This window comes from Phyllostomus hastatus, unplaced genomic scaffold (genome assembly GCF_019186645.2).
Source record: "Phyllostomus hastatus isolate PE091 unplaced genomic scaffold, TTU_PhHast_1.1 phas_scaffold_585, whole genome shotgun sequence".
Taxonomy (NCBI): Eukaryota; Metazoa; Chordata; class Mammalia; order Chiroptera; family Phyllostomidae; genus Phyllostomus; species Phyllostomus hastatus.
The window spans coordinates 26,521,679-26,545,856 of record NW_025334037.1 but is presented as its reverse complement, the minus strand read 5'-3'; the positions used below and the strand labels follow the sequence as shown (position 1 = coordinate 26,545,856).

The following is a 24,178-nucleotide window of genomic DNA, read 5'->3' as shown; positions in this document are numbered from 1 at the left end:
CTTTCAGGGGTTTTTTTTTAAATTGTTCTTGTTATTTATTGTTACTTCTTTACTATCTATTTTCCACCCACAGAATGTAAACTCCACGAGGACAGAATCTGTCTTATTCACCGTGACGCCCTCGCACACACAGAGCACAGTGCCGGCACACGCCGGCGTTCCCCGCACACGTGCCGAAGGCACGGACAGGCAGGATCTCCACAGGCGAGCGCTGGGAATGAAAGAGCGCAGCAGAGAGCCTTCCTCTGTTCCTCACAGCCAGCGCCAGCGCCCTCCGTAATTCAGAAAGGATGTCTGCAGCAGCGCTCATCAGCCGGTACCATTAATAATAACGTGATATCCTTTGTGTGTGAAGACCACTGCAATAACTCACCGTCGCTAAAGCACATGTTTTAAATTGCTTTTCCAGAAGCAGGTAAAGGGATATTTGCTGAGTCATTACACTGTCTTGCTCAGTCCTCCTTGTGATCATCTTCTACGTGCTTTTTAGGTGACGTCTGACTTGGGCCTTGAGCCCAGTCTGGGCCTGTGAAAAGAGCTGCCCTTTGTGTGCAACCAGCTCACCTGATGGGCACTCAGACCCACAACCTTGGCCTCATTAACACGATGCTGTCCCCAACAGAGTTAACCGGCCACAGGCATCGTCCTAAGAGCTGCAGACAAATGAATCCATGTCAAACATTTCCTCAGCTGTGTACTGCTGCTGCTCTGTTCTCGACTCTGGGGTTTGTGTTTCAGCAGATTAAAATAATATGATACTATTCCAGTTTCACAGAGCCCAGAGCCACGACGCAGCATGTAAGCCGTAACGTCTGCTCGGTTTGCAGGCCTGGGCAGACTCCATGAAAAGGCACGGCCAGTTTCCTTAGCTCAGCACCAAGCACCTGCCTGTTCGAGTCACAGGGGTACAACATTCCCCTAGGCACCCTGATGGGGTAAAGAGGTTCCCGAAGGGCTCCGAGCACAAAGGACTACACACCAGGGGTGGGCAAGGTAGAGGGCGACCGGTGAGGTGCGGGGAGAGAGGGAGGCATCCATCCATTCGGGGGAACCACTGACAGATGGAAGCTGCCCCCGCGCCTTTACTGAGGAGTCAACACAGCTCCGTGATCCATGCGAAGGAAGTTCAGATCCCTTTCCCAAGGGGTTCTTATTCAAGCGCCCATGTCCAGCGATAATAGTAATATTGGCTCAGTGTTAAGGTGGAATGCTCTTAATATTTCAGTCCTCTTCCTGTTAACTGAAGCCACTTATCAGCATTCTCCCCAGAGGGACTTAATTTGGTGACACTGGGTCACAGAACACTAAACTCTGCTGCTCTAAAAGCACCAGAGGTGTCCTGAATTTCAGATCCCCCTGGAGCCTTCAGGGAGCGCCGCTCCTCATGCGGGGCCTCTCTGCCCTTGACTTACTCCAGGCAGCTGGATACAATCAAGATACCATCCTTGTCACTTCATCTATAACTCTGCAGCTGACTGCAGGATCAAAACGGAGGGGAACAGAGGGGACGGGCCCTCTCTAATCGAGGCCCCGTGGAGCACGAAGCTGATTATGTACACAGTAAAGCATTTTCCCAGCCAGAAGAGCGAGCACTCCGACGCTGGCCCCCTCTCCTCTTGGCTGCCCACCTCATGCTCTGATGTGACTTTTTTCATTTCACTTCAGGAAAACGCTCTGGGGTCGGCCTTTTGACATGACTAACAAATGCCTTTATACACCGTAGCGTGGGCGTTTTCAAACTTCACGTTTTATCCCCCTGGTTCTAGTAACAGTGTGTCCACAGCTCTCTCACGTCACAAAGCCATCGTCCAATTGTCTGCACAGACTGCTGACGTCCTTGTGTCCTCCTCTACTTTTAATTGCTCGAGTCTCTGAGGACCAAAGAGCCTATGTCCGTGACAACCAACTCTAGGCCTTGGCTAGAGGCTCGGCAGCCATCTGAAGAGTCCTTACATGTGGGGCCAGAGGCTGTAACAGCCCAAAACCATCCTCCGCATGTTTCCTTCCCACCTAACTTCTATAATTTTGGTCCTAACCACCTCTTACCAGCATTAAGAAAACTCCCTCCTCTGGACTCCCAGATGTGATCACTTGGCTGTTTGGGGAGTTATCTGTTTGTTTTTTAATTGTGAAGCTTCCCGAGGACTTTCATGGCTCCCCCGCCCTGGAAGATCAAACGAAGGACCTCGGCTAAAGGCGCAAGAGGCACAGCCTAGGTTGCCTCCCACGGAGAGCACGACGGGGGACAGGGTTCCAGCAGCTGCGGGACTAGCTCCCCACCGCTGGGCAGGGCGGCTGACCATTCAAGCTGTCCTGCTCTCCTCTCGCCATCTGCAAAATGAGGGGTTGGGGTAGGCGACCTCTAATGTCACTTTAGGGCCAAAATCTTATATCCTCCTCCTCCTCCTCACTGAGGTATTTCCAAGGAAACTAACTCATTCTTTGTAGTCAGCTGCAAGTTATAGGTTTCTAAATAGCACGGCCTGCATTATTTAACTTTGTTTAAAAATGCCATACGCATATGGGTACCTAATAAATGTTCCTGAAAAGAGGATAATGCACTATATTCTAAGCCAGCTTAGAGAGTGCATTTTAAACTCAGGGTGTGTGCTAACCACAGCCACATTCAGGAAGCCGACTGGGGGAGAAGGGGGAAGGTGTAGCCACAGGTGGTGCCCATCTGGGATATACAATTAGGAATCACGGGTCAGCGCTAGGAGAAAAGCAACTCTCTGAAGTGGCTGCTACAGTTTGCACACTTTCAAAGGCACAGCTCCTAGAGGATAGAGCTACTGGGTGAGAAGGATGCCACGTGCATTAGGATCCGCGAGCCAAGAGACGGGCTAAGGAGTGGGGAGCTGAGTACAGACCCGCCGTGCACTGAACCGGCAGGGCTTCCTTTCCCTCCTCGCCCACGTCACGTCCCCGAGCTTTGTCAGTACCTAGCCCTCAAAGTGGGAGTGAGCTCCGTGAGGCAGCCAGACCCTCTGGTCACATGCCTGGGTCGGCCCTGGCAGAGCTGCAAGGAGCCAACCCAACTTGCAAATGTCTTTGAATCACTGGTCCTTCAGGCTGGTGGAGCATGCAGCCCAGATGGGGAAGGGTAGCTGGCTGGATTCCAAGTCCTAGCTGGTTTCCACAGAGGAGCCAGTGATCGGATTCACTCTCAGCCCTCTGGGAACAAAGCTCACCTTTTATACTTGGAATTTCCTGCAATAAGAATGGAGGGACTGATTGGCTTCATTTTCAGCTCATGCTTTTCATTACACTGGTGGTCGGCAGTTTTTGTCAAGGGGGTGCTTTGCAAAAAGCCAAAGAGCCTTTGTCCATGCCTGGGACACAGTTAAGTGCTAATGTTAGACATCTAGAGCAAAGCAGCCCCGAAGTGATCACCTGGAGTTCCCCAATGCCGACCAGGTTTGACCAACACATGTGCACGCTGTTACGTACTGAGGTTTACCTCTTAGATCGCACCAGTCTGCCTGAGAGACCTTTCCCACCCAAGGCAGGATTCTGCTTCAAATAAGCCAAGCAGGAAAACTGGTCTCCTGGCAAGGTTTCTGGGGTTTGGGCAGCAGCCCCGTGTTGCCCCAGTGTGGCTGGAGGTTAGTGCGGTGGTGCTGGGGGACTTGATGATCTCCAATAAGATCTCCTTTAAGTTCCTGCTTCTCGCCTGGGGCCGTGACGAAGGCAGAGAGACAGTCTGAAGTTGGCTACAGTGGACCGAGGGGTGTGTGCTAGTGAACCTCTCACCAGGTACCGCTACTAGGAAGACGCAGCTGGAAGGTGGCTGTGGAACACTCGCCTCCTCCTGTACCTGAACCAGCGCACAGGAGGGCGTGCCCACCTGGCTTCTGCAGACGGTCGGAGAAGAGGCACACTTCGATGGTCTGGGCTGCTGACCCCTGCCCACGCTGTCTCAGAGAGGCAGTCAGAGGTCATTTGACCCTGCCCCCTCACTGTACAGATGAGGAAACTGAAAGCTGCAGAGGAAGCAGCTGTCCCCAGGTGACACGGCTCCTTCCAGTCCAGCCATCTCTTCAGGAAGCCATGGTTTCCCACTCTTCTGATTCTAAAAAGCACTGCACCTCCCCCAGCTCCGTCCCTCACTTATAAACAGAGAAGTCAGACCATGTTGACTTCCATCACACGAGCGTCATCCTCAGCTCTGTGACGCTCGTGGCAGAGATGGTAAAGTCACACACGCATGCCGAATGACCAAGTGGAGACGAGGGGGACGAGCTGGGGAAGATGACAAAACCCTCTGGTCTCAGCAGTGCTCGTCTTCTAAAGCTGAAGGCTCTTCATGAATGTGGTTTCCATTTAGCGGCGAGAGCCACATGCTCACACCATTAAAAGGAACTCCCGTCAGCTGTGGAGCCGACGAGCGAGACTCCACATGTGACGTCCCCAGGCCTACTGGAACCTTGTGATCTGTGGGGCTCTGGGGCAGAGAGGGAAATCCAGGCAAAGAGCAGCTGAACAAAAGATTAAGCTCCACTACTATTTTTCACGAGGCAGTGAATCCCTTGAGAGACAATAAAGAAGGGAAGAGGAGACGTGAGAAGGGAGAGGTGGGGCAGGACAGAGCCGTGGGTTTTCTGGTTTCGCGCCCCTAAGGCCCACTAAACGTGAAGTCGTTTTCGCCCCCCTCCCCCCCAGCTCCACTCCAATGGAGGGCACGCTACTTCTAAGTCTGGTCCCCGGGGTTGTTTAATGGAGTTAAAGGAATAATGGTCATAAGCCAAATGGCTATTTGCTTTAATTCCTGCACAAGTGGAAACCGAGACTTTAGTTTTTATAAATAACTGTTGTTGAGCCTTCAAAATTTCAAGTTGATTTAGTTTTCTTCTCACTGTAGGAAGGGAGGAAGTGGCACTGACCACAGACCCTGTAGTCCTGGCTGACTTCAAGGCGTTAAGTGTGGTTCACGGTAATTTCTCAATGAGTTAATTCATCATGGGGCCCTGGACGTGTGCTTCGACCCCGGAACCCCTCGGCGGACAGCCAAGCGGCAGAGGGAGTCTTTTGAATTAATTGTTTATATCCCATCTGTTAGCCGCCACCCAAATGATCCAGGGTGGCTCGTCATAAAAGGCAAAAACCACCATGAAGTCCGAACTGTCGAATCAGATGATGTCCTCACCAGCATTAAAAAAGGGCCCAGAGTTTCCCATCTATCTTCAACATACCAACCCCGTGGCCCCATCCTGACCCATCTCCTGACATGGAGTTCCAGAAAGGCGATCCACCAGCAAGCCAAAGCTACGGAGATGGCAAGACCTGAGTATTCCTATTAACTCACTTATGCATCTAACCCACAGGTACCTATTGACCTACTACTGTTTCTAAAATTGAACATTTTATTTTGAGATGACTGTGAATTCAAAAACAGTGATAAAAAAAAAAAGAAAAGCAGAGATCCTGTGCAGCCTTCATCCCGTTCTCCCCGAGGGCAACACCTTGCAAATCTGCACTGCCCTCCCACGTCACGGCACTGATGTGGGGACAGTCCCGATCCAGAGCATTTCTACCACCCGGGCCTGCCCCACCCCCCACCCCCGCGGATCTTCTACAGACTCCCTCCCCCCGCCATCCAGGTCCCCTCTGGCAACCACCGATTTGCCCCCCGTCTGTAATTTTGTAATTTCAGCTGCATAAATGGAATCATACAGTATGTGATCTTTGGGATTGGCTTTTTCACTCGGCATAACTCCCTGAAGATTCAGCTAAGCTTGTTCCTTTTTCTTGCTGAGTAACAGTCCGAGTACGGATGAACCAGTTGAACCATCTACCCACAGAAGGACGTCGGGGCTGATTCACGTTTGGCCACTGCAAATAAAGCTGCTGCGGATTTGTGTGGACACAGATTTTGGGATAAATGCCCAAGAGTGCAACGGACGGGTCATGGGGTAGTTGTGTGTTTACTCTCATAAGAAACTGCCAAAACTGTTTCTCCAGGATGGTGGCGCCCTTTTACATTCCCACTAGCAACGTATGAGTCATCCAGTTTTTCAGCATCTTTTCCAGCATTTGGTGTTGTCACTATTTTTCTTTTTGAAATGTCAGCCACTCTGACAGGTATAGAGTGATATATAAATTATGTCTTTAATTTGCATTTCCTTAATGGTTAACGATGCTGACCATCTTTTCATGAGCTATCTGTCACCTGTATATCCTCTTCCGTGAACGTCTGTTCATGTCCTTTGCCCATGTTCTAAGCGGACTCATTTCTTTTTTCACTGTTGAGTTTTGAGAGTTCTTTATACATCCTGGCTGCCGTCCTTTGTTGGATATGTAGTTTTCAAATATTTTCTCTTTCTTTTCATCCTCTTCAGAAGGTCTTTCCCAGAGAAGTTTTTAAATTCGATGAGGTCCAATTTATCAATTTTCCCTTTTATGGATTATGCTTTTGGTCCGAAGTCTAAGGACTCTTTGTTTAAGCAGAGATCCTGAAGACTCTCCCCTTCAGCTTTTTCCTAAAAGCTTTCAAGCTTTATATTTACATTTTAAGTCCATGATTCACTTTCAGTTAATTTTTCTGTAAGATGTGAGTTTTAGATCAAAGTTAAAGTTTTGCCTATGGATATCCAATTCGTCCATCGCCATCTGTTGAAAAGGCCATCTTTCCTTCCCTGAATTGTGTTTGCACTTTTTGTCAAAAAAGGAGATACCCCAACTATTTTTAGGGACTGTCTTCCACTTCAAAGAGTGAATAGAAAAAATAAGGCATACATCTTGTTACTGAGGAGCTTCTCGTTTAGAAAAGCTAGTGGCCTATGCATAAGAAGCTAGAAGTGGAACAAAGGAGGGAGAGAGCACAACAGAGAGAAGAGGACGGCCGGATGACTTCTGCGCTGGGCTGGGAAAGCAGGGGACAAGGAAAAAGTGTCACAGGCCTCATTTCAAGGGAGCAAAATTAAATTATAAAGTTGGGACTGAGATTCTCATTGCCCCCGACCAGGTAAGTAAACACAAAAACGACTCTGCTGTCTGTTCGGGAGGCCAAGAAGTGGAAGATGAGGATTCGCTACCGAACATGTTGTGGGGAGTTATTTAACTTTGAACTCCTTGTCACCTTACTCACAGAAACTACATAGGAGAACATTCAGTGTCCAAACACACTAAGTCCACTCCGTCAGTAAGTGTTCGCTGAGCACGTAGTACGTGGCAGGCACGAGGCACAGAGCAGGAAACAGGGCAGCCGCAGTCCTGTCTGCGCGAAGAGCTCTACGGGGGTTTCGGTCCGGCCCCAGACCTGCGCTCAGAGTTTCACGATGGGCCCGGTTGTAAGAAGTCGGCCCCTTCCTTCCTTCTGCAAGAACAGAGTGTCAACATTTACAGTGTTGTGCTGTGTAGAATGCGCATCTTTTTGCCCACGTTTTTGAGGGGAAAATAAGGATGCACATTATCCATGGGTAGTACCTGAAATGCCTGTATCTGTTTTTAGGTTTTGTTATTATTCGTTACATAAATTTTCCTGAACCATAATACATTAAAAAATAAATGCTGCAATTCCTTTATAATACAAAAAGCAAGTATCTAAAAATGAATAAAAAATTGAATTAAAAACTTGAAATGAAATATTTTCCCCCTTAACATTTGGGCCCAAAATGTGGGTGCACATTACACGTGGGAGCTCATTATATATGGCAAAATACATAGTCAGGACTTCCGCCCCACCCCTCAGACCTTCGGCTCAACACAAAGGCTGCCTGGGAGCGTGGAAATACCACTTTTAAAGGTTGCCAACTTGACCTAAAGGAGCCACCAGACAGTAATGAACACAAGTCACGGGAACCCCGGGCACCAGTTCTCGAGCACAGGGCCATCAGTGTGACCTAAGAGGTGAGCCGTGAGTGTCGCGGCCCAGTTCGCCTTGCTTTCTCGAGACTCAATTTCCTGATCACGATATTTCTAAGGGCAGGGGACTACTCTGATCTTTCAAGTCTTTTTCTTATTCTTCTCAAATGTGCAATTGCTACATCTAACGCAATAACAACCACCAACCATGGCCTCAAACTCACGATTTTGCAAGCAGTTTTGCACCGGCAATGCACAATGCAGCTTCACTTTTGGGAGCCACAGAGAATATTCCCCAGAACGCTCTGGGCACCGCCCTCCTGAGAGAGCTGCTGGGAGAGCACGGGGCCTGGATGCCGCTGTGGCTTTCGTTTCCCCAGGCTCTGGGCCAAGTCCTGCTCACAGACCTCCTTCAAGCATCTCTATCAAAATCAAGGCAGATAAGCAGCCCATGCAAGACGAATTCCCCATATCCCCAAATCAGAAGGCAAATCCTGAAGCTCTGAATTCCTGGAGCAGACCAAGCCTGTAATCAATCCCGATGAGACAGCAGGCAGCTTTTGGAACAATAACCCTCAAACATATGGATCCTTTCAGGGTTGGAATATCACCGCAGTTATCTCCATTTGAATGGGGGGCGGAGTGTGCATTCTTTAAACTATCAAGGGTACCAACACCTCTTTAGCCATCTCACATTAGAAGCGCTAGTTCTGGAGCGCGAGGCTACGAAGCCATGTGGCCGCAATGGCACTGAGGCAGGAAGCTGCTGAGGACAGTGCAGGGCACACAGGGCCGTGAGTGGGACGGTCAGGAGTGCCCTCTCCTCACCAGCACTGCCTGGCACAAAGCAAGCACGGAACATGCACTGAAGCCAACTCACCGGACTTCTTCCGCATGGGCGTCTGCGAGGAGACACCCTTCCACGGAAGGCTGTGCCACAGGGAAACGTGCTCCCCTCTCTTTGGGAGCCTGAGCCCCTCACCCTGCATCTGATGTTTCATTCATGGCTATGTAAACAAATTCTGAGCTTGTTATTTTTAATGCACTCAGTGGGGAAGGAAAAAGTGTCACTCTATTATAATTCCCAACTGGGTGCTTTTTCAAACGATCACACGTTATTTCACGGTTCAGCATACATATTCGATTTCCTTCCCTCAATATTTGTTTGACTTGCTCTCCGATGGGGACTGGGTGCTTTAGAAACCTCTGAGAGGTCAGCCCTCACCGCAGCCTCTCTCAGCACCTCCGTGGGCTTCTGGCCACTGCTCTGGATCTTCTTTCAGCAGCTCTTGCTGCAGCAGCCGCACACAACAACTATTTTCCCTCCAGGTCCCCTGAGTCTCGGGGTGTAAATCAATGCAAGCTGGACACCGGACAGGCCGAACAGACTATTCAGTTCCCCCACAGGCTGCAGACAGGGAGCCCGAAGCAGTGTGGGGCACACCCCGGGGAGAGGAGTCCCTAAGAAGGAAGACGTACCACTGACCAGAGCCTTCCATGCGTCTCCTCCGAGGGAGGCTCTGACTATACACCGTGGGCGGGGCGGGGGGCGGCACTCACAGAAACCAGCCATCTGGCCTATTCCCTCCTCCAAAGATGGCAGTCTCTAAACAGCAACTCTTCAGGGACTTAAGAACAGTGAAAGACAGAAGGAAAGACAGACAGATGTCCTTTTCGATATTCAGTATTGGACTGATAGGTGCCCAGGCCCTGGAACAGTGCTCAGAGGGGGACTGTCACTCACTCAGACATAACTCACAGGCTCCACGAGAGCCACAGCCATCAGCTGCTGCAGATTCTTGATGAAGAGAGGTCACCACAAGCCCTGAGAAAGGCAGTTTTCGGAAACCGCCACTATGGCAAAATGGTTCTAACTGCTGTGCAGAGCTTTGGTGTCAGACCCCAAATGCTGCTCCGGAACAGCTCTGGCGAGGCTTGACACCATGGGTGCCAGGAATGGGCTGGCTCCCGGGGACTCTCAGTGCCTGTGGCTCCCAGCGGCCATGGGGACTCCTGGACGAGCTCCATCATCCAGCCAAGAGAAGCAAATCCTTGAATGGCTGGTCTTTCCACACCCACTGGGTCGAGTCAGCCAAAGGTCAAGGAATAGAAATCTCAAGGGCTGGTTCTCACTGAAGGCTGAGCCGCTTCCAGCAAGGAGCCACCCATCTGCTCCAGGGAGGACCCTCACATCCGGGCCCTCCTTCGGGGACGCTCCCTTGTTAGTAGTCTTGGCTGCGCGAGAACCGAGTCTCTTGGTGCCCTAGGTGAGCTCCGAGGGCAAGTCTGCTGTAGAGGACCTGGCAGATGAGATGGGTGGTTCCATGAATCGTACAGAAAAGCCTTTCAGAAGAGGCCCTCCCTGGATTCCCAGCAAAACCGAGCACATTTCCACCTTCAGGGCTCTGAGGCTCAGCATCTGGGAGGAAGGCGGCTGGTGTTCTATCGGGAGGTTCATCGCCTCGAGTCTGTGAGAAACCATCTTCAGGCCCAGCCCCAGGCTTGTTCCACATTCATTTGTTTCCCAGGCCAGTATCTGTGGGGCTTTCACTGGAGGACATCTCAGAGACGGGTGAACTGAAGAACAGAGATAGTCTTTTTTTTTTTTTTAAGCTCTTACAGCCTGCTAGCTTTAAGAAGAGATTACGAAGTCTAATTCTACGATAGGTTATTTCCATCTTTCATCTCTTCTAGTAAACAAGGAAAAGGTGGGATAGTTCATTTAGAATCAGATTTTTTATCATCTCGCCCACTCTGCCTGGGTGAATATATAGATAACTATAAATGTTACTAATTCTGTTCAAAATATAACTGTTCATAGAGCCTCAGCTCTGGAATCCTCCAATTTGCTGAGCTCCTTCATCACAAATTACATCTAAGCTGCGTGTAAGCCTGTCTTTTCCTCTGCTTGGGTCTCAAGTCATTTGAACATTAAGTTTTCGATTTTCCGTGACCCCTGTCTCCCTGGCCTTTCCCCGTGCCCACCCTCTGACATCTCTAATCCGTCCTGTGGTCTGCCTGCCTTTACCGCACCCCTCTCTGCGAGCCCACGAAACCCCTTTACCCCCTTAAACTTTTCCGCTTATCTACCAGCTGACCCCACATCGCCTAACCAACCCCGCCTCCACCACTGACCCAAACACAGGCTCCACGCTCACCACATCGGCCTGCCCCTGACCTCCCTGCACGACTGCACGCGCCCAGCTCACGCTCGCTCCGGCGCCGTTCCTCCCCGTGCTCCCTGCACCGGGAACACTCAAAGACGGTTTTACGTTCTCGTGGAGGAAAAAAAAAAACGGGGCAGTCCAAGCTGCTGTGCCATCTTCCTACGGTTCTTTGAGAGTATATATACTTGCCGTTGCCTTGGGGAGTTGTGAGCAAAATAATACAAATAAATTCTCAACCTTTATTAGCACCCAAGAGGGTTGACCCGCCCACGAGATGCTCGGGCAGTGAAAGGCAGGCAAGCGTTAGGCATCCTGTGCACCTAACATGCAGCTGGCTCTTCGTGAAGTCCTCTCCCCGCGTGAAGGACCGACTTCATAACCAGCATCACTAGCCAAGAGCGTTTCACATCTCTCAGGTGAAAAATGTTCGACACTTAAGCACTACTCGTAATTTTTATGGTTGGAAATGAGGATCAAAGTATGAAAGGAAAAATAAATTCACGGGCTCATACATCCAGCCAAGTCTGCCTGACTCATTTTCTGCCACGTGTTTTAATGGTCTCTCTAGAAGGCGGGGGAGGGGAGGGAGAAAAGTTGCATTTTATTTCCCAGCTCTTTAGGCCTGAAATAAAAGCAGACTGGGGGGAAAAAAAAATCAAACACTCGAGTAACTCTATACACTGCTACTGTTCCCTCAGGAGTTCCTTGCAAATGAGTATCAAGAACTCAATAGATACTTTCCTGGTAAAATACATAAACAGATAAATAAATTATTCCAGGCTGAAAAGAATTTCAACATCTGGCGGCTCACTGGAGCTTGTCAAACAAGTCAGAAACACACAGGGCCAGAGAAGATCATTCTTTAGCTCCCGATTTCGGGGCTGGAGAGGGAATGTAACGTTTCTCAAAGCTCTTTGCCTTCCAGCAGGGAATATGACCCATTTAAACAGGCAAATGACCCCTGTGTTTTCTTCCAATAAAACAAATAATGATACCAGGCATTAGGTCTCAAATCCTAATGTCTGTGTGCTCAAGTCACAGACATTGGTAGAAAAAAGGCCTTTCGTTTAAGGGTTATATTCAATGAACATTTAACATTTTAGAGACGGAAGTTAACCCCTTCGCACCTCAGTTTACTCAGCAATGAAGTGGCAGGATTCCCGATCTCTAGGTCCGTTTGTGTTCTGAACTTTTGGACTGGGCTGCAATGAATGTTTAACAGGCACGCTGGGATTCTGATCCTTTCAGCCAGATGGGCAGGGAGGCCTGAGGGTGGGTGACCTCAGTACACAGTGTACTGTGTTAACATCACCTGTTGGAGCTGCGCTGTGACACTGCTGTGGTCCTAATAATTTCCTCCTAGAAAGCGACTCTAGGGTTTGCGCTCATCTCCAGGCTAACAGAAGATCTTCCCCAGGCAGATCTCCCCCCACCATTCCTCTTACCTCTCACATTAGGCCTGCGTTTTCTCCTCAAAGCTGTGGGAAGTGTGCAGTCACAGCTGCCCTCCTGTCTCTGCTCTATGTCCCTTAAGCAAGCCACGAAGCCTGTTGCTTTAAAATGGCAAATCTTTCCCTGGCCGGGTGGCTCAGTCGGTTGAACGATCGTCCCAGACACCAAAAGGTGGCAGGTTCAATCCCTGGTTGGGGCGTGTATGCGTGGCAACTGGTCAATGTTTTTCTCTCACATCGATGTTTCTCTTTCTCTCCCTTCCTCTCTCTAAAATCCTGCAGTTGTTGATTTAATGATCTTCCAGTAAGAGATCTATTATCCTTCTAGTAAATATATCTCACATGAGGATTAAAAAAATTTTTTTTAAATGGCAAATCTCTGTAAATCAGTGCTTCCAAGCCCCTAACAAAAGCACTGCCTTACACTGTCCTCACGTTTGCATAAAACCCGCTGGAATGCTGGTGCTTGAATGTACACGTCAGGCCTCAGAAGAGGCAGCACCAGAACCATCAGGAAAACAGGCTGTGGTTCACCGCACTTTGCTCTGCTTGTGCTCCATTAAAGTCACTGCTGGTTCTCCCTCTGGCTCCAGATATGCTGCTGGCCATCAACTCAAAATACCTCTGGATCCCCCTACATGCAATCTTTCCGGGTTTCGCAGGAAAGTGAAGGATTTCCCCACTTTGTATGCACGGAAGTCTGGTACTTGTCCACGCGGAACCACACTTCATAGGGTCTGCCTATACATCCCATCCCATGGATCAGTTACCCCGGAAGGGATTTCAGGAAGTCATCCGGCCTATTCTTCTGTCCCCAGGCAGCACCAGCAAAACCACCCTGGCTGCTGCAAGACTGCTGGCGTCCCCTTCCTGAAAACGCCAGGTGGGAGACGCTCTGTCTCTCCAGGTTCCTCTAAAAATTCTTTGGAGCCACAGACAGAAAGGTCTGTTGCTCGGTTTCTCCTTGATTCTCACATATTAAACACTGTGTTTGAGCTGTTTTTTCTTTTCAATTTAAACTGGGATAAACTTGAACTTAACTACTACAGAAATGATCATGGCTATCGGGGGAAAAAAAAACAGAATGAAAGTGAGATGCCTATTTTAGACAGCAAGCAGGGCAGTGTTCCAATGACGTTAAAATCACAAGTGCTGAGACAACTAACCTTACTTAATTGACCTACTAAGATCATTAAACCACCAACTGCAGAATCTGTACTCTTGCAGGAGCACATAAAACATTTGCCAAAATAGATCTCTTCTTGGGCCATACAGTCTCAATAGAGTTCAAAATACTAAAATAATTTAAGTATATTTTCTGAGCACAGCAGAATCAAATCAGAAATCAGTAAGAAAAAGGTAACTTCAAAAACTGGCAGAAGTGAGAAGTGTCAGAAATCGAGTTGAATGGAAGTCTGACAACTGTGGAATTAAAAAACCATATCTACCCAGACTGGTAGGAGGGGTGGAATTGCAGAACGGGCTGGTCCCACGCCCACGTGTGGTGGATAAAAATTCGGGAGGGACATCTCTATCTCGGGAGCAGAGAGTCCCAGCCCCACAGCAGGCCCCCAGCCCAGGGTTCCAGTGTCAGGAAGATCAGTCCCCATAACTTCTGACTTCAAAACTCAGTGGGCACTGAGTTGGTAGAAGGAACTGCTAGAGTCTCAAGTAGTTCCTCTTAAAGAACTCACACACGGACTTACACATGCTCACTCCCTCTGAGCTCCAGCACCAGAGTAGCAGCTTGAAAAGCACCAGTGGTATACAGGGAGAGACTGAATGGTATGGCAGACAACATTGTCCCTTTTCTGAACCCTCCCCCCACAGAGTCACAGAGCCAGCAGACTGGTACTGGATTTGAGATTCCATCAGCCTGGCTAACACTGTTTGAGCCTTCATGGAGATCCCCAGAGACTTCATCCCACCCAACTTATGGGCCCACCCAAGCTGCTTTTCCATATGAGTGGCTGGTCTTGGCTCATGCTTTACAACTTCCTAAGTCCTTTCAAACAAGGAGCAGCCAGCCTCAGTGAGTTCCTAGCCCCCATACTTCTTGCTAAGTAGCCCCAGGCTAGCAGCAACCAGTCTAGATTCACAGCTTGGCTTCACCTGGGAATCTCCAAGCTCTACTCAAGCAACAGCCATTTCAGAATGCTTTATAGCCCAGGCAGGGTAGCCCTGGGCAAAACACAGGCGGGGGCTGACCTTGGCCTGCACCACCTGGGTAAACCCCAGTGCCTGCACACCCACATCAGAGGACCACCACCCTGTCCCCACAGAGCTGATCCTCCATGGAGGGCGAAGGTTGGTGGTCAGTGGTCATAGCCAGTCCTTGCAGCTGTCTGGCCTGGATAAATCCCTCCCATCGATCTGCCAACAGTAACAAAGGCTCAACTACAAGAGGAAGGTGTACTTAGCCCAATGAAGGGTGCACCTCAAGCACCCAGTTTGGGTGATAGGGAAGGTTGTGCCACTGGACCCTACAGGACACCCACTATATTAGGCCACACTATGAAGATGCAGAGTCAGAGCAGCTCTACCTAATACATAGAAACAAACGCAGGGAGGCTGCCAAAATGAGGAGACAAAGAAACATGGCCCAAATGAAAGGACAGATCAAAACTCCAGAAAAAGAGCAAAATGAAATACAGAGTTCAAAGCACTGGTTATAAGGATGCTCAGGGAACTTAGTGAGGACTTTAACAGCATAAAAAAGATCCAGTCAGAAATGAAGAATATGCTAATTAAAATAAAGAACAATTAACAAGGAAACAACAGTAGAGTGGATGAAGCCAAGAATCAAATGAAGGATTTGAAAGACAATGAGGCAAAAACCACCAATTAGAACAACAAAAAGAAAAGGGAATCCAAAAAACAAGGATAGTATAAACAGCCTGTAGGACAACTTCAAGGTTTCAATAGTCGCATCACAGGGGTGCCAGAAGGAGAAGAGAAAGAAGAAGATATTGAAAATCTACTTGAAAAAATAGTGAAAGAAAACTTCCCTAATTTGGTGAAGGAAATTGACGTGCAAGTCTAGTAATCACAGAGAATCCCAAACAAGATGGAGGCAAAGAGACCCATTCCAAGACACATCATAATTAAAATGCTAAAGGTTAAAGATAAAAATAGAATCTTAATAGCAGTAAAAGAAAAGCAGTTAGTTACCTACAGGGGAATTCCCCTAAGACTGTCAGCTGATTTTTCAAAAGAAAATTTGCAGGCTGGAGGGCATTGGCAAAAAAAATATTTAAAGTCATGAAAAGCAAGGACCTACAGCCAAGATTGCCCTACCCAGCAAAGCTATCATTTAGAATCGAAGGGCAGATAAAGAGCTTCCCAAACAAGAGAAAACTAAAGGAGTTCATCATCACCAAACCATTGTTACATGAGATGTTAATGGGACTTATTTAAGAAAAAGTAGATCCAAACTATGAACAATAAAATGGCAATAAATAAATATCTATCAACAACTAAATCTAAAACATAAACTAGGTAAACAAGAGGAACAGAGGCAGAATCATGGATACAACGGATACGGAGAGTACTTTGACAGTTGCCAAATGGGGGGGGGGTCTATGGGGGAAGGGGTGAAGAGGTGAAGGGATTGAGCAGTACAAACGGGCAGGTACAGAACAGCCATGGGGACGCACAGTACAGCATAGGAGACAGAGTAGCCAATGAACTTCTGCATGACATAAGGACCTGCATGATGGTGTGCGGATTTCCCGAGGGAGTGGGAGATGCTGGGTGGAGAGGGGGCAAAGGAGGAAAAATTGGGACAACTGTAATAGAATAATCAATAAAATACATTTAAAAATTTTTTAAAGAAATAAAAAATAAAAACTGGCATAAGTAAGCAATACACTTTTACATAACTATGGGTCAAAGAAGATATTACAGTGGAAACCAGAAAATATTTTAAACTTAAGGAAAATAAAAATATGACATGTCTAAACTTGGGAATGCACCCAAAGTGGTAATTAAGGAGAAGTTCACAGTGTTAAATGCATAGGTTAGAAAAATAAGTATTGAGAGCAATGATCTAAGCTGTCAAGTCAGAAGTCATGAAAAATAACAGCAACTTAAACTCAAGAAAGTAGAAGAAATCAAGAAAGGAGTAGTTAATGACACCTCACACAGATATACAATAAGGAAAACTCCGAAGTTGATTCTTTGCAAAGATTATGACATCGATATACCTTCTAACAACACCAATCAAGAGAGAAAACAAAAACCACCAATATTGTGAATAAAGAAGAAGAGCACATCGTTCCGAACTCTATAGACTTGAAACAACAGATGACATTACAAGTGACTTTATAGAAGTACATTTGATAACTTGGATGAAACGAACAGAGTCCTGGATAAACACAAGTCATCCACCTGACACAAGGAGAGAGAGGAAGTCTGGAGAGCACCGGAGCGTTAGAGCATCGGCTCTGTGATGAACACGCCGAGGACAGAAGCAGCGTGGCGCACGCAGTGTGAAGAGAGGGTCACGGATAACAAGTACAGTCTCGTGACCGAGCTGCACAGTGAAAACTGTGGCAACTACGCACATATTTGCCTTTATATAAAGATATATATCCCCCAATTTATTCATCTCTCCTTGTTTTGCAATTACTATTTGATATAAGCATTAATGTTACAATTTATTCAGTTTATACAATGTACATATACTTACACAACTTATTCTTTGGATGTTTGTGGTTTCCTCGTAACTTTAATACCCTTTGTCAAATTTTAAAGTTTTCAGCCATTATTTCTTCAAATATTTTTCGGGCCCTGCATTCTTTCTTTTCTCCTTCTGGAACTCTGGCGGCACGGGTGTTATATCTTTTGTGAGTGTCCCACAGGTTTCTGTTCACTTTTTAAAGTCTATTTTCTCTCTGTTGTTAAGACTGAGTGATTCCTACCGACTCATCCTCAAGTTCACCAATTCCTCCCTGCCATTTCCGTTCACCTGCTGAGTCCATCCCATAAATTTTAAATTTAGGTTATGTGATTTTCAGTTCTGAAATTTCTGTCTGGTTCTTTTTTATATCTCCTGTTTCTTTGCCAAGATGTTCTATTTTTCCACTTGTTTCAATAGATTCATAATTGCTTATTAGAGGATTTTTTGTGATAGCAGTTTTTAAATCCTTGTCAAATAATTCCAACATCTGTGGCATCTGTTGATCACCTTTCCTCACTAAAGCTGTGATTTTCCTGGTTCTTGGTATGAGGAATAATTTTGGATTATACCCTAAACATTTGAGTATTTCTATGAGATGTTGCTTCCTATTTTCTATTTAGTAGGGAGGTCAGGTTCAGAATGCACGTCCTGACCCACTCTGTGGGCTGTGGAGTGAATACAATTTAGTTTTACACTGCCACTCTGGTCCACCCAACTTGTGTGCTGTGCCACCCAGAGGCCAATGTGAAACCTGGGTAGCATTCTACACCACAGTTTATTTCTCAAAGCTTTTGCTGTGTTGACTCTAGTCAGTAATACACGTGGGCTGCTTTGAGGGGGTGGGGGGAGGAGAGAGCATGCCTAGGAGTTCATACACAGATTTAAAGAACTCCCTTCTCAGCTTCCCCCTTTCCATACCTTTCCCTCCACTCTCCAGTTGGGAAGGGAGGAGGTGCTGCCTGCTCGCTGTCTGCTGCTGGGTGCAGGCTGGGGACAAGGGACAGGGCTCCTCCCAGCAGCCTCTGCAGCTGCCTCTTTGCCGATGTTCACTCAGTGCAGGGCCTGGATGGTCAACCAGGTGCCACCCCACAGTCTCCACACTGGACAGGGGTCAAGGAAAGAGGGCCATCTCCGCTCCTGTCTCCTGTTAGTGCAGGGCGGGGACGGTCACAAGGCTCCGAATGACAACCCGCCACAGTCACAGCAACTCGCTGGCAGGGTGCGCGTGGCTTCTTTCCCGGTGTTTGCCTGGTGAACCGTGGGCTCAGTCGACAGGGTTCCATCTGCGGGGCTGCCCTTTTCTCTTTGGCAAGAGAAAGCGGGGTTTTGTTTTTGTTTGTTTGTTTGTTTGTTTGCTTTTATCTGTGCTTATAAATGTTATGACCGTCACTAGCACTGAGGCTGGGGAGTGAAGGGAAGGAAGGAGGAAGGGAGAGGGGGGAAGGAGGGGAAAAAAACCAAAGGAAGGCACTGTCGGAGCCTCTGTCTAGTCCTGAGGTTCCTAGCCAGTCTGTCTTCTTTTTACAGGAACTGGGTGAAGTGTGCTTACTTGATCTTGTCCAGAACTGAAAGTCTACAACTCATTCACTAAGTGACAGACTACTCAAGAAGAATTAGGACTGAATTAAAGAAAGAATTAATAATTACCCAGGGATGGGGATAATGACCACCGGGGCTTTGTGTCTCCCCGCTGTGGGGGGAGAGAATGAGAGGTCTCTGTATGCACGAGGGACAGCTGCATCTTCTCAGTGAGACGACATGGTCGTTACCATTGCTGTACGGAAGCTCAAACCTGGGTAGGAGGGTGTGTGCGGATGCCAAGTGGCCAAAGGCATGGACTGCGCCAGCTTTTACGCCACTGCCTCACAGTCTGCCCCGCTCTGCGATGTCGGGGCTGAGACTCTGCAAGAAGAAGCAGCGCTCGGTCCGCTTTGACTGTAGCTTTCTGAATAGTGCTTTTTTCCCCACAAAAATAGATGCATGGGTGTAGTTTGAAGCCATTATTTTGGCAATGAAGAGAGAACCTGGCAGAAAAAAACTGCTTTTCTTGCCAAATGAGTTGGCTAGAAAAGCAAGCAGGTAATTTGCTCCTTTAAAACCTGTGAATAAGAGTGGACTAAAAATCATCCAATGCCCTAAATGTGAAAGACATCTCTGCAAATGAAAATAAATCCAAAAAGATGACTGTATGTTTAATTAGCTACTCTCATGCCTTTCACTGGCCAGTAACTGCGCTGACTTGGGGTATCACACACCAGCCTATTTTGTGGCAATTTCTTTTACACCCAAATGGAGCTATACACACACAAATTAAAAAAAAAAAAAACAACTGAAAAAAACTTGAGCTTTTAATTTTTGGTGATGGCAGTGACAGGAGGGTTCCTATTTCCTCCCCTTAAAATCCACTTTTAATTTAAAGGTTGGAAAATAAATTGTTATAATAAATATATGCACTGAGTACAGACTCATTTAATAAAATTTCATGATCTCTTAGAACCTCGAACTGAACAAACCCCAAGTCAACTAAAGCAGATGGCTCCCTCTCTCCCCAAGGTAGGATGACGCTGGGGGATCAATTCCACCACTTTCCCCTGTGCCGGCTGCAGCTAACTGATTTATACGCTCTGCTGTGCTTGGGTCCGATACCACCATCGCACCCCTGCGGCCACGGGCCTCTGCTGTCGCCAGCGTGCATCGCACGCACATCCTCCCTGACAGAGCCCATCAATTCCCATTGCTTTTCACCCGGCCGCGGCTCTGGCACTTTCCCCCGGGGAGACCTTTCCTGGTCTCCATACTTAACCCCTGAACCCTGCCTAATCCATCAGCCCCATCGAATGAACGGTGATGGAGAATGTTTCTCCCTACAGACAGGCGGCCGGCCTCCCCACTTAAAACTCAGAAAGAGAGCCATCAACAGGGTCTGCTTTCTGTTTGTCAGTGTCGCCAGCTTCTTCACTCACTGATGTTTTTATTGTTGCCCTGCCCAGGCTGCTCCAGTCCCGGGGAAGCGTTATTCAAAAGGAGACATCAATTAAGTGCTTGTTAAACGCTAGAGCTGCTCTTTTGAAGATGTCCCCTGGGACTCTCCCTGGGAGTTCCCGAAACTAGCGGAGGGGAGGGCAGAGTTGTCATTTTGGAACAGGGTTTCCCTGAAGTTTTAAGGAACAGCTTCTTAATTCACACTCCTTAGACTCTACTAGAACTTAAAAAATTAGGACTTTAGAGAATGACATGGACTCTTTGTTAGGAAAAACAAATTAACAGTAGGCAACAGATATTAACTATGTAAACATGCTGGTCAAAGCGTCCTCACCTCGTAGCCGAACTGCAGCTCGTCGGAGGTCAGCATGATGATGTCGTCATCGATGGCCAGCACTGCCTCCGTCTCAATTTCGTCGTAAGGGAAGAAACGGTTACTCAGCTTGTTTTCAGCCGTCCTCACGACCTTTAACGGGACCCGGATTTTGGGCCACAGAGACTCTGGGAAAATAAAAAACAAGGTATTTCTTTCTAATAAAGTAGTGAAAGCATCCTATTACAAATGAGTTGGAAGAACCCATAAAATCCATATATACAAGTGTGCAAGGGCAAGTCTTATAAATGCAGTTTCATAGTATTTTACATCATAGATTTGTCTCTCCTAAGTCCTTACGACACGACTAATTCTCATGAATGTTTTAACCAGAACGCACAAACCTGCTTCCACTCACAGCTGAGACAGGGAAGCAAAATGACCTCACCAAGATCGCAGTGGTAAGAGAAATCAGGTCTGGACTGCCCTTTCTCAGGCCCGTGGTGTGGTGTTTTTTTTTTTTAATTTTTATTTATTGAGTTTTAGAGAGATGGGGGGCAGAGAGAGGGGGGTAGAGAGAGAGAGGGAGAGAAACATCGATTTGTTGTTCCACTTATTTATGTACTCCTTGGTTGATTTTTGTATGTGCCCTGACCAGGGATCGAACCCTCAACCTTGGCATATCTGGGACAGCTCTCTAACCAGCTGAGCTACCCAGCCAGGGCTCAGGCTCATGGTTTTAATTTCAGAACACTACCACCTCTGCAAAATACTTTCAGGTAGGCACACCCTAGCTCAAATCTTGCCTGAAGCTCTGCCAGGGAACACAATGCACGTGCCAAAGATGCCCACCCCAGGCACCCCTCTCCAAAAGGCAATCTCGAACAGCTACCGAGGCTGTGAAAATCCCTCTCACCACGCTCTTTCCACGGACAGGTACATTTCCCTTAACTCAGCACTTTAACCCCCCAGCAGCCCCTGACCCCAAGACTGACCAGCTTTGGCTTCTCATCTTGTCCAATTTACAGAGAAAATATCGAATTTCTAGGTCCAATTATGTGGGATTTTCTAGTACAGTAAAGAAACACCAGCCCATGACTTGCCTTACATTTTCCCCACTTTACTGTCAAATGACTGAAGCAATCCAACCACAGGTCCCTTATTTTAAAGTGCTGCATTTAGCACAGCATGAAATCAATACTTCTTTGGTACAGTACCCATGTCTCCCTCAGGGCCCTTTACAAAGGGCAGTCTGTTCTCCACACACGTCACATGGGACCAGGAAGGCTGGGTGTCACACTGCTCCCCAAAAGTCCATCACATAATTGTGGGACAATCTAGTTTTTGTGGGTTCTGAAGCCCCGGAAAACCCACGGCCACCCGCAAGTCACTATAATGAAGAGAAGTACCACAGAGGGAGAGTCCGAAGCGGAAGGGATGTCTTAGCTGACGGCAGATAAAAGGCCTCACTTCTGTGTATCCACAGGCAGTCCACGCACCACATTGCTGGGGCGTTACCAGGGGTTTGGAAGAAGCCTGTGCAAGCGAAAGGCTCTGTAACTGAGGAAAATGTTCTGTCTTAAATAAGCGCGAAGCCTTAAAAGAGCAGTCAAGTCCAGAAGCAGCATGCTTGGGAAAGGCTGGACTGGAGACCAAAAATGAGATCGTCTGGGCCACTGCCTTTTAACCAGTAACAATAGTTAACTACGGTTTTGTTCTTGCCACAGAATTACACAATCAGCAAATATCTTCAGAACAAACGGGCTGGTATAGGCCTGAGAGCGGGAGACCTGAGTTTAGCATGATCTGCAGGGTTTCAGGCGAGTGCCTTCCCAGGTGAGGATGAGGAGAGAGAGAGGAGGAGACCTTTGTTAAGCAACTCACAGACACGACACTTCAGAGATGCGATGTCATTCAAGCCCCCTGACAACCCATATGCAGGAATTACTCATGAAGTAGTCTTTACCAGGTCCACAGAGAGTAAGTAACTTGGCTGGGGTAACAGAGTTAGTTAATAAACAATAAGGCCAGTAGTTGAGTTTAAGTTTACTTAGCATCAAAGACCGAATAAAACCTGCACTGTCTATTGCAGTTTGAAAATCTCGTGTTTCTCTAGATTTAAAAAAAAAAAAATAAAGTTCAATAATTTTCTCCAGCAAGCATCCTTATTCTTGTTTTGCTTCCCACTGACCCTTCTGGATAAATAAAACTGCTGCCATAGACCGACTGTCCAAACCCTTATAAAACATGAGTTAACTGCACTATCTAAAGCAAAGAAGGTTCCTGCCTTACCCACTCAACCAGCGGTTCTCAAACTTTTGGGTGTCAGTATTTCTTCGTGCTCTTAAAAATTGTTGAGACCCCCAAAAAGGTTTGTTTATGTGAGAAAGACACACACACACACACACACACACACACACACACAGTTTGTTGTATTAGACATTGAAACTGAGGAGTTTTAACACACGAGAATATACAAGCTCACGCCATCAGCCATGAGAGTGACGATATCATCACCCGTCACACAGCCTCTGGAAAACTCCACGGTCCGCTTGTGAAAGAATAAAGAGTGGGAAGAGATGGTGACAGCATTATCATGAAAATAATTTCAACCCCGCAGACCCCCTGAAAGGATCTTAGGGATGTCCAGGGGTCCCTGGACCACACTCTGTACTAGACTCTGGGTTCTGATTTGGGTATCGCAATGCTGGGAAAATACCAACAGACAGGAAAACAGCTGGGGAGAAGTTACGGGGACAGTGCAGGCACCGGAATGCAGGGTTTCTATAGAATGCTTAAAGAAACTAGACGTGCCAGTCCTCAATTCGCTGCCTCCCGGCTTCAATTTCACCCTTCACTGCCCTGTCTGTGATACTGGAACTGGATCCTGTTCAACATTTGCCCCTTGCCAGCTGGCACCATGCTGAGCTTTGTCAGCAGAGGGTGCTGGAGGGACACTGCAGGACGAACGGGGCTTTTCTTCCTGGTTCTGGTGGCCTTCGTCCCTCCTTGCTCCCTCTGTCCTCGGCCGGCAGACAGGGAAGCAATGGCATCAATCCCCACAAGTTTCAGTGGCGCCCGCAGTGGCGGCTTCCCAGTGAGTCCACGGATCCCTCAAGGGCTGCCCAAGTGAGCTCCACTGAAGCGAGCGCCAGTCTCCCAGCGAGTTCAGTAACGAACCCTGGGCAGGAGTTCAACAAACCCATTGAATTCCATGGGTACCCGAGGGGGCGGCTGGTTTCTTGCTGGCCAGAGCTGGCCTGGGGTACCTCAGCAAACTTCGCCCTGCCGTGGGCCACATGGGCTGAGCCTCAGACACAGCTGGAGAAGGGGCGCTCCCAAACTTACTTCCTGTAATCTCTAGAGTTCTTTTGTTGTTACTGTTGTTGTTGTTCAAGTACAGTTTTCTGTCTTCTTCTAGAGTTCTTTTTACCCCTGGGTCACCAATCTCCTGTTACTGGCTAATAATTCTTTACATTAAACATTTCCTGTTGCAGTTTCTGTGTAGTCTCTGTCTCCTCCCAGGACCTAGACCCATACACCAGGGAGACCAGAAGGGTTCTCAGGCAGAAAGGGAACTGTTCTCCACCACCTCCGAGTCAAAACCACGACTGAGGGCTGGGTGCACGTTACGGGAAAACTGATCTGGACTCAAAGTAGGCGAGACTTTTCTGATGGTATAAACTGTCCTAGGATGGAACGCAATGCCTTCAGCAACACAAGGTGGCCTTTTACTTGAAATGGACTAACGCAGGCCAGATTTCTCCTGGACGTCAGGGGA

At 47.8% G+C, this 24,178-nt stretch overlaps 1 protein-coding gene across 1 annotated transcript in view; it reads right to left on the bottom strand.

Annotated features, from left to right (window-relative positions):
• Positions 1-24,178, bottom strand: part of EXT2 (exostosin glycosyltransferase 2) — a 127,407-nt gene that overhangs the window by 13,486 nt on the left and 89,743 nt on the right. Inside the window, exon 10 of the mRNA XM_045825600.1 lies at positions 20,419-20,585. Coding sequence (XP_045681556.1) covers positions 20,419-20,585 — 167 coding nt within the window. The remainder of the gene's footprint in view (positions 1-20,418; positions 20,586-24,178) is intronic.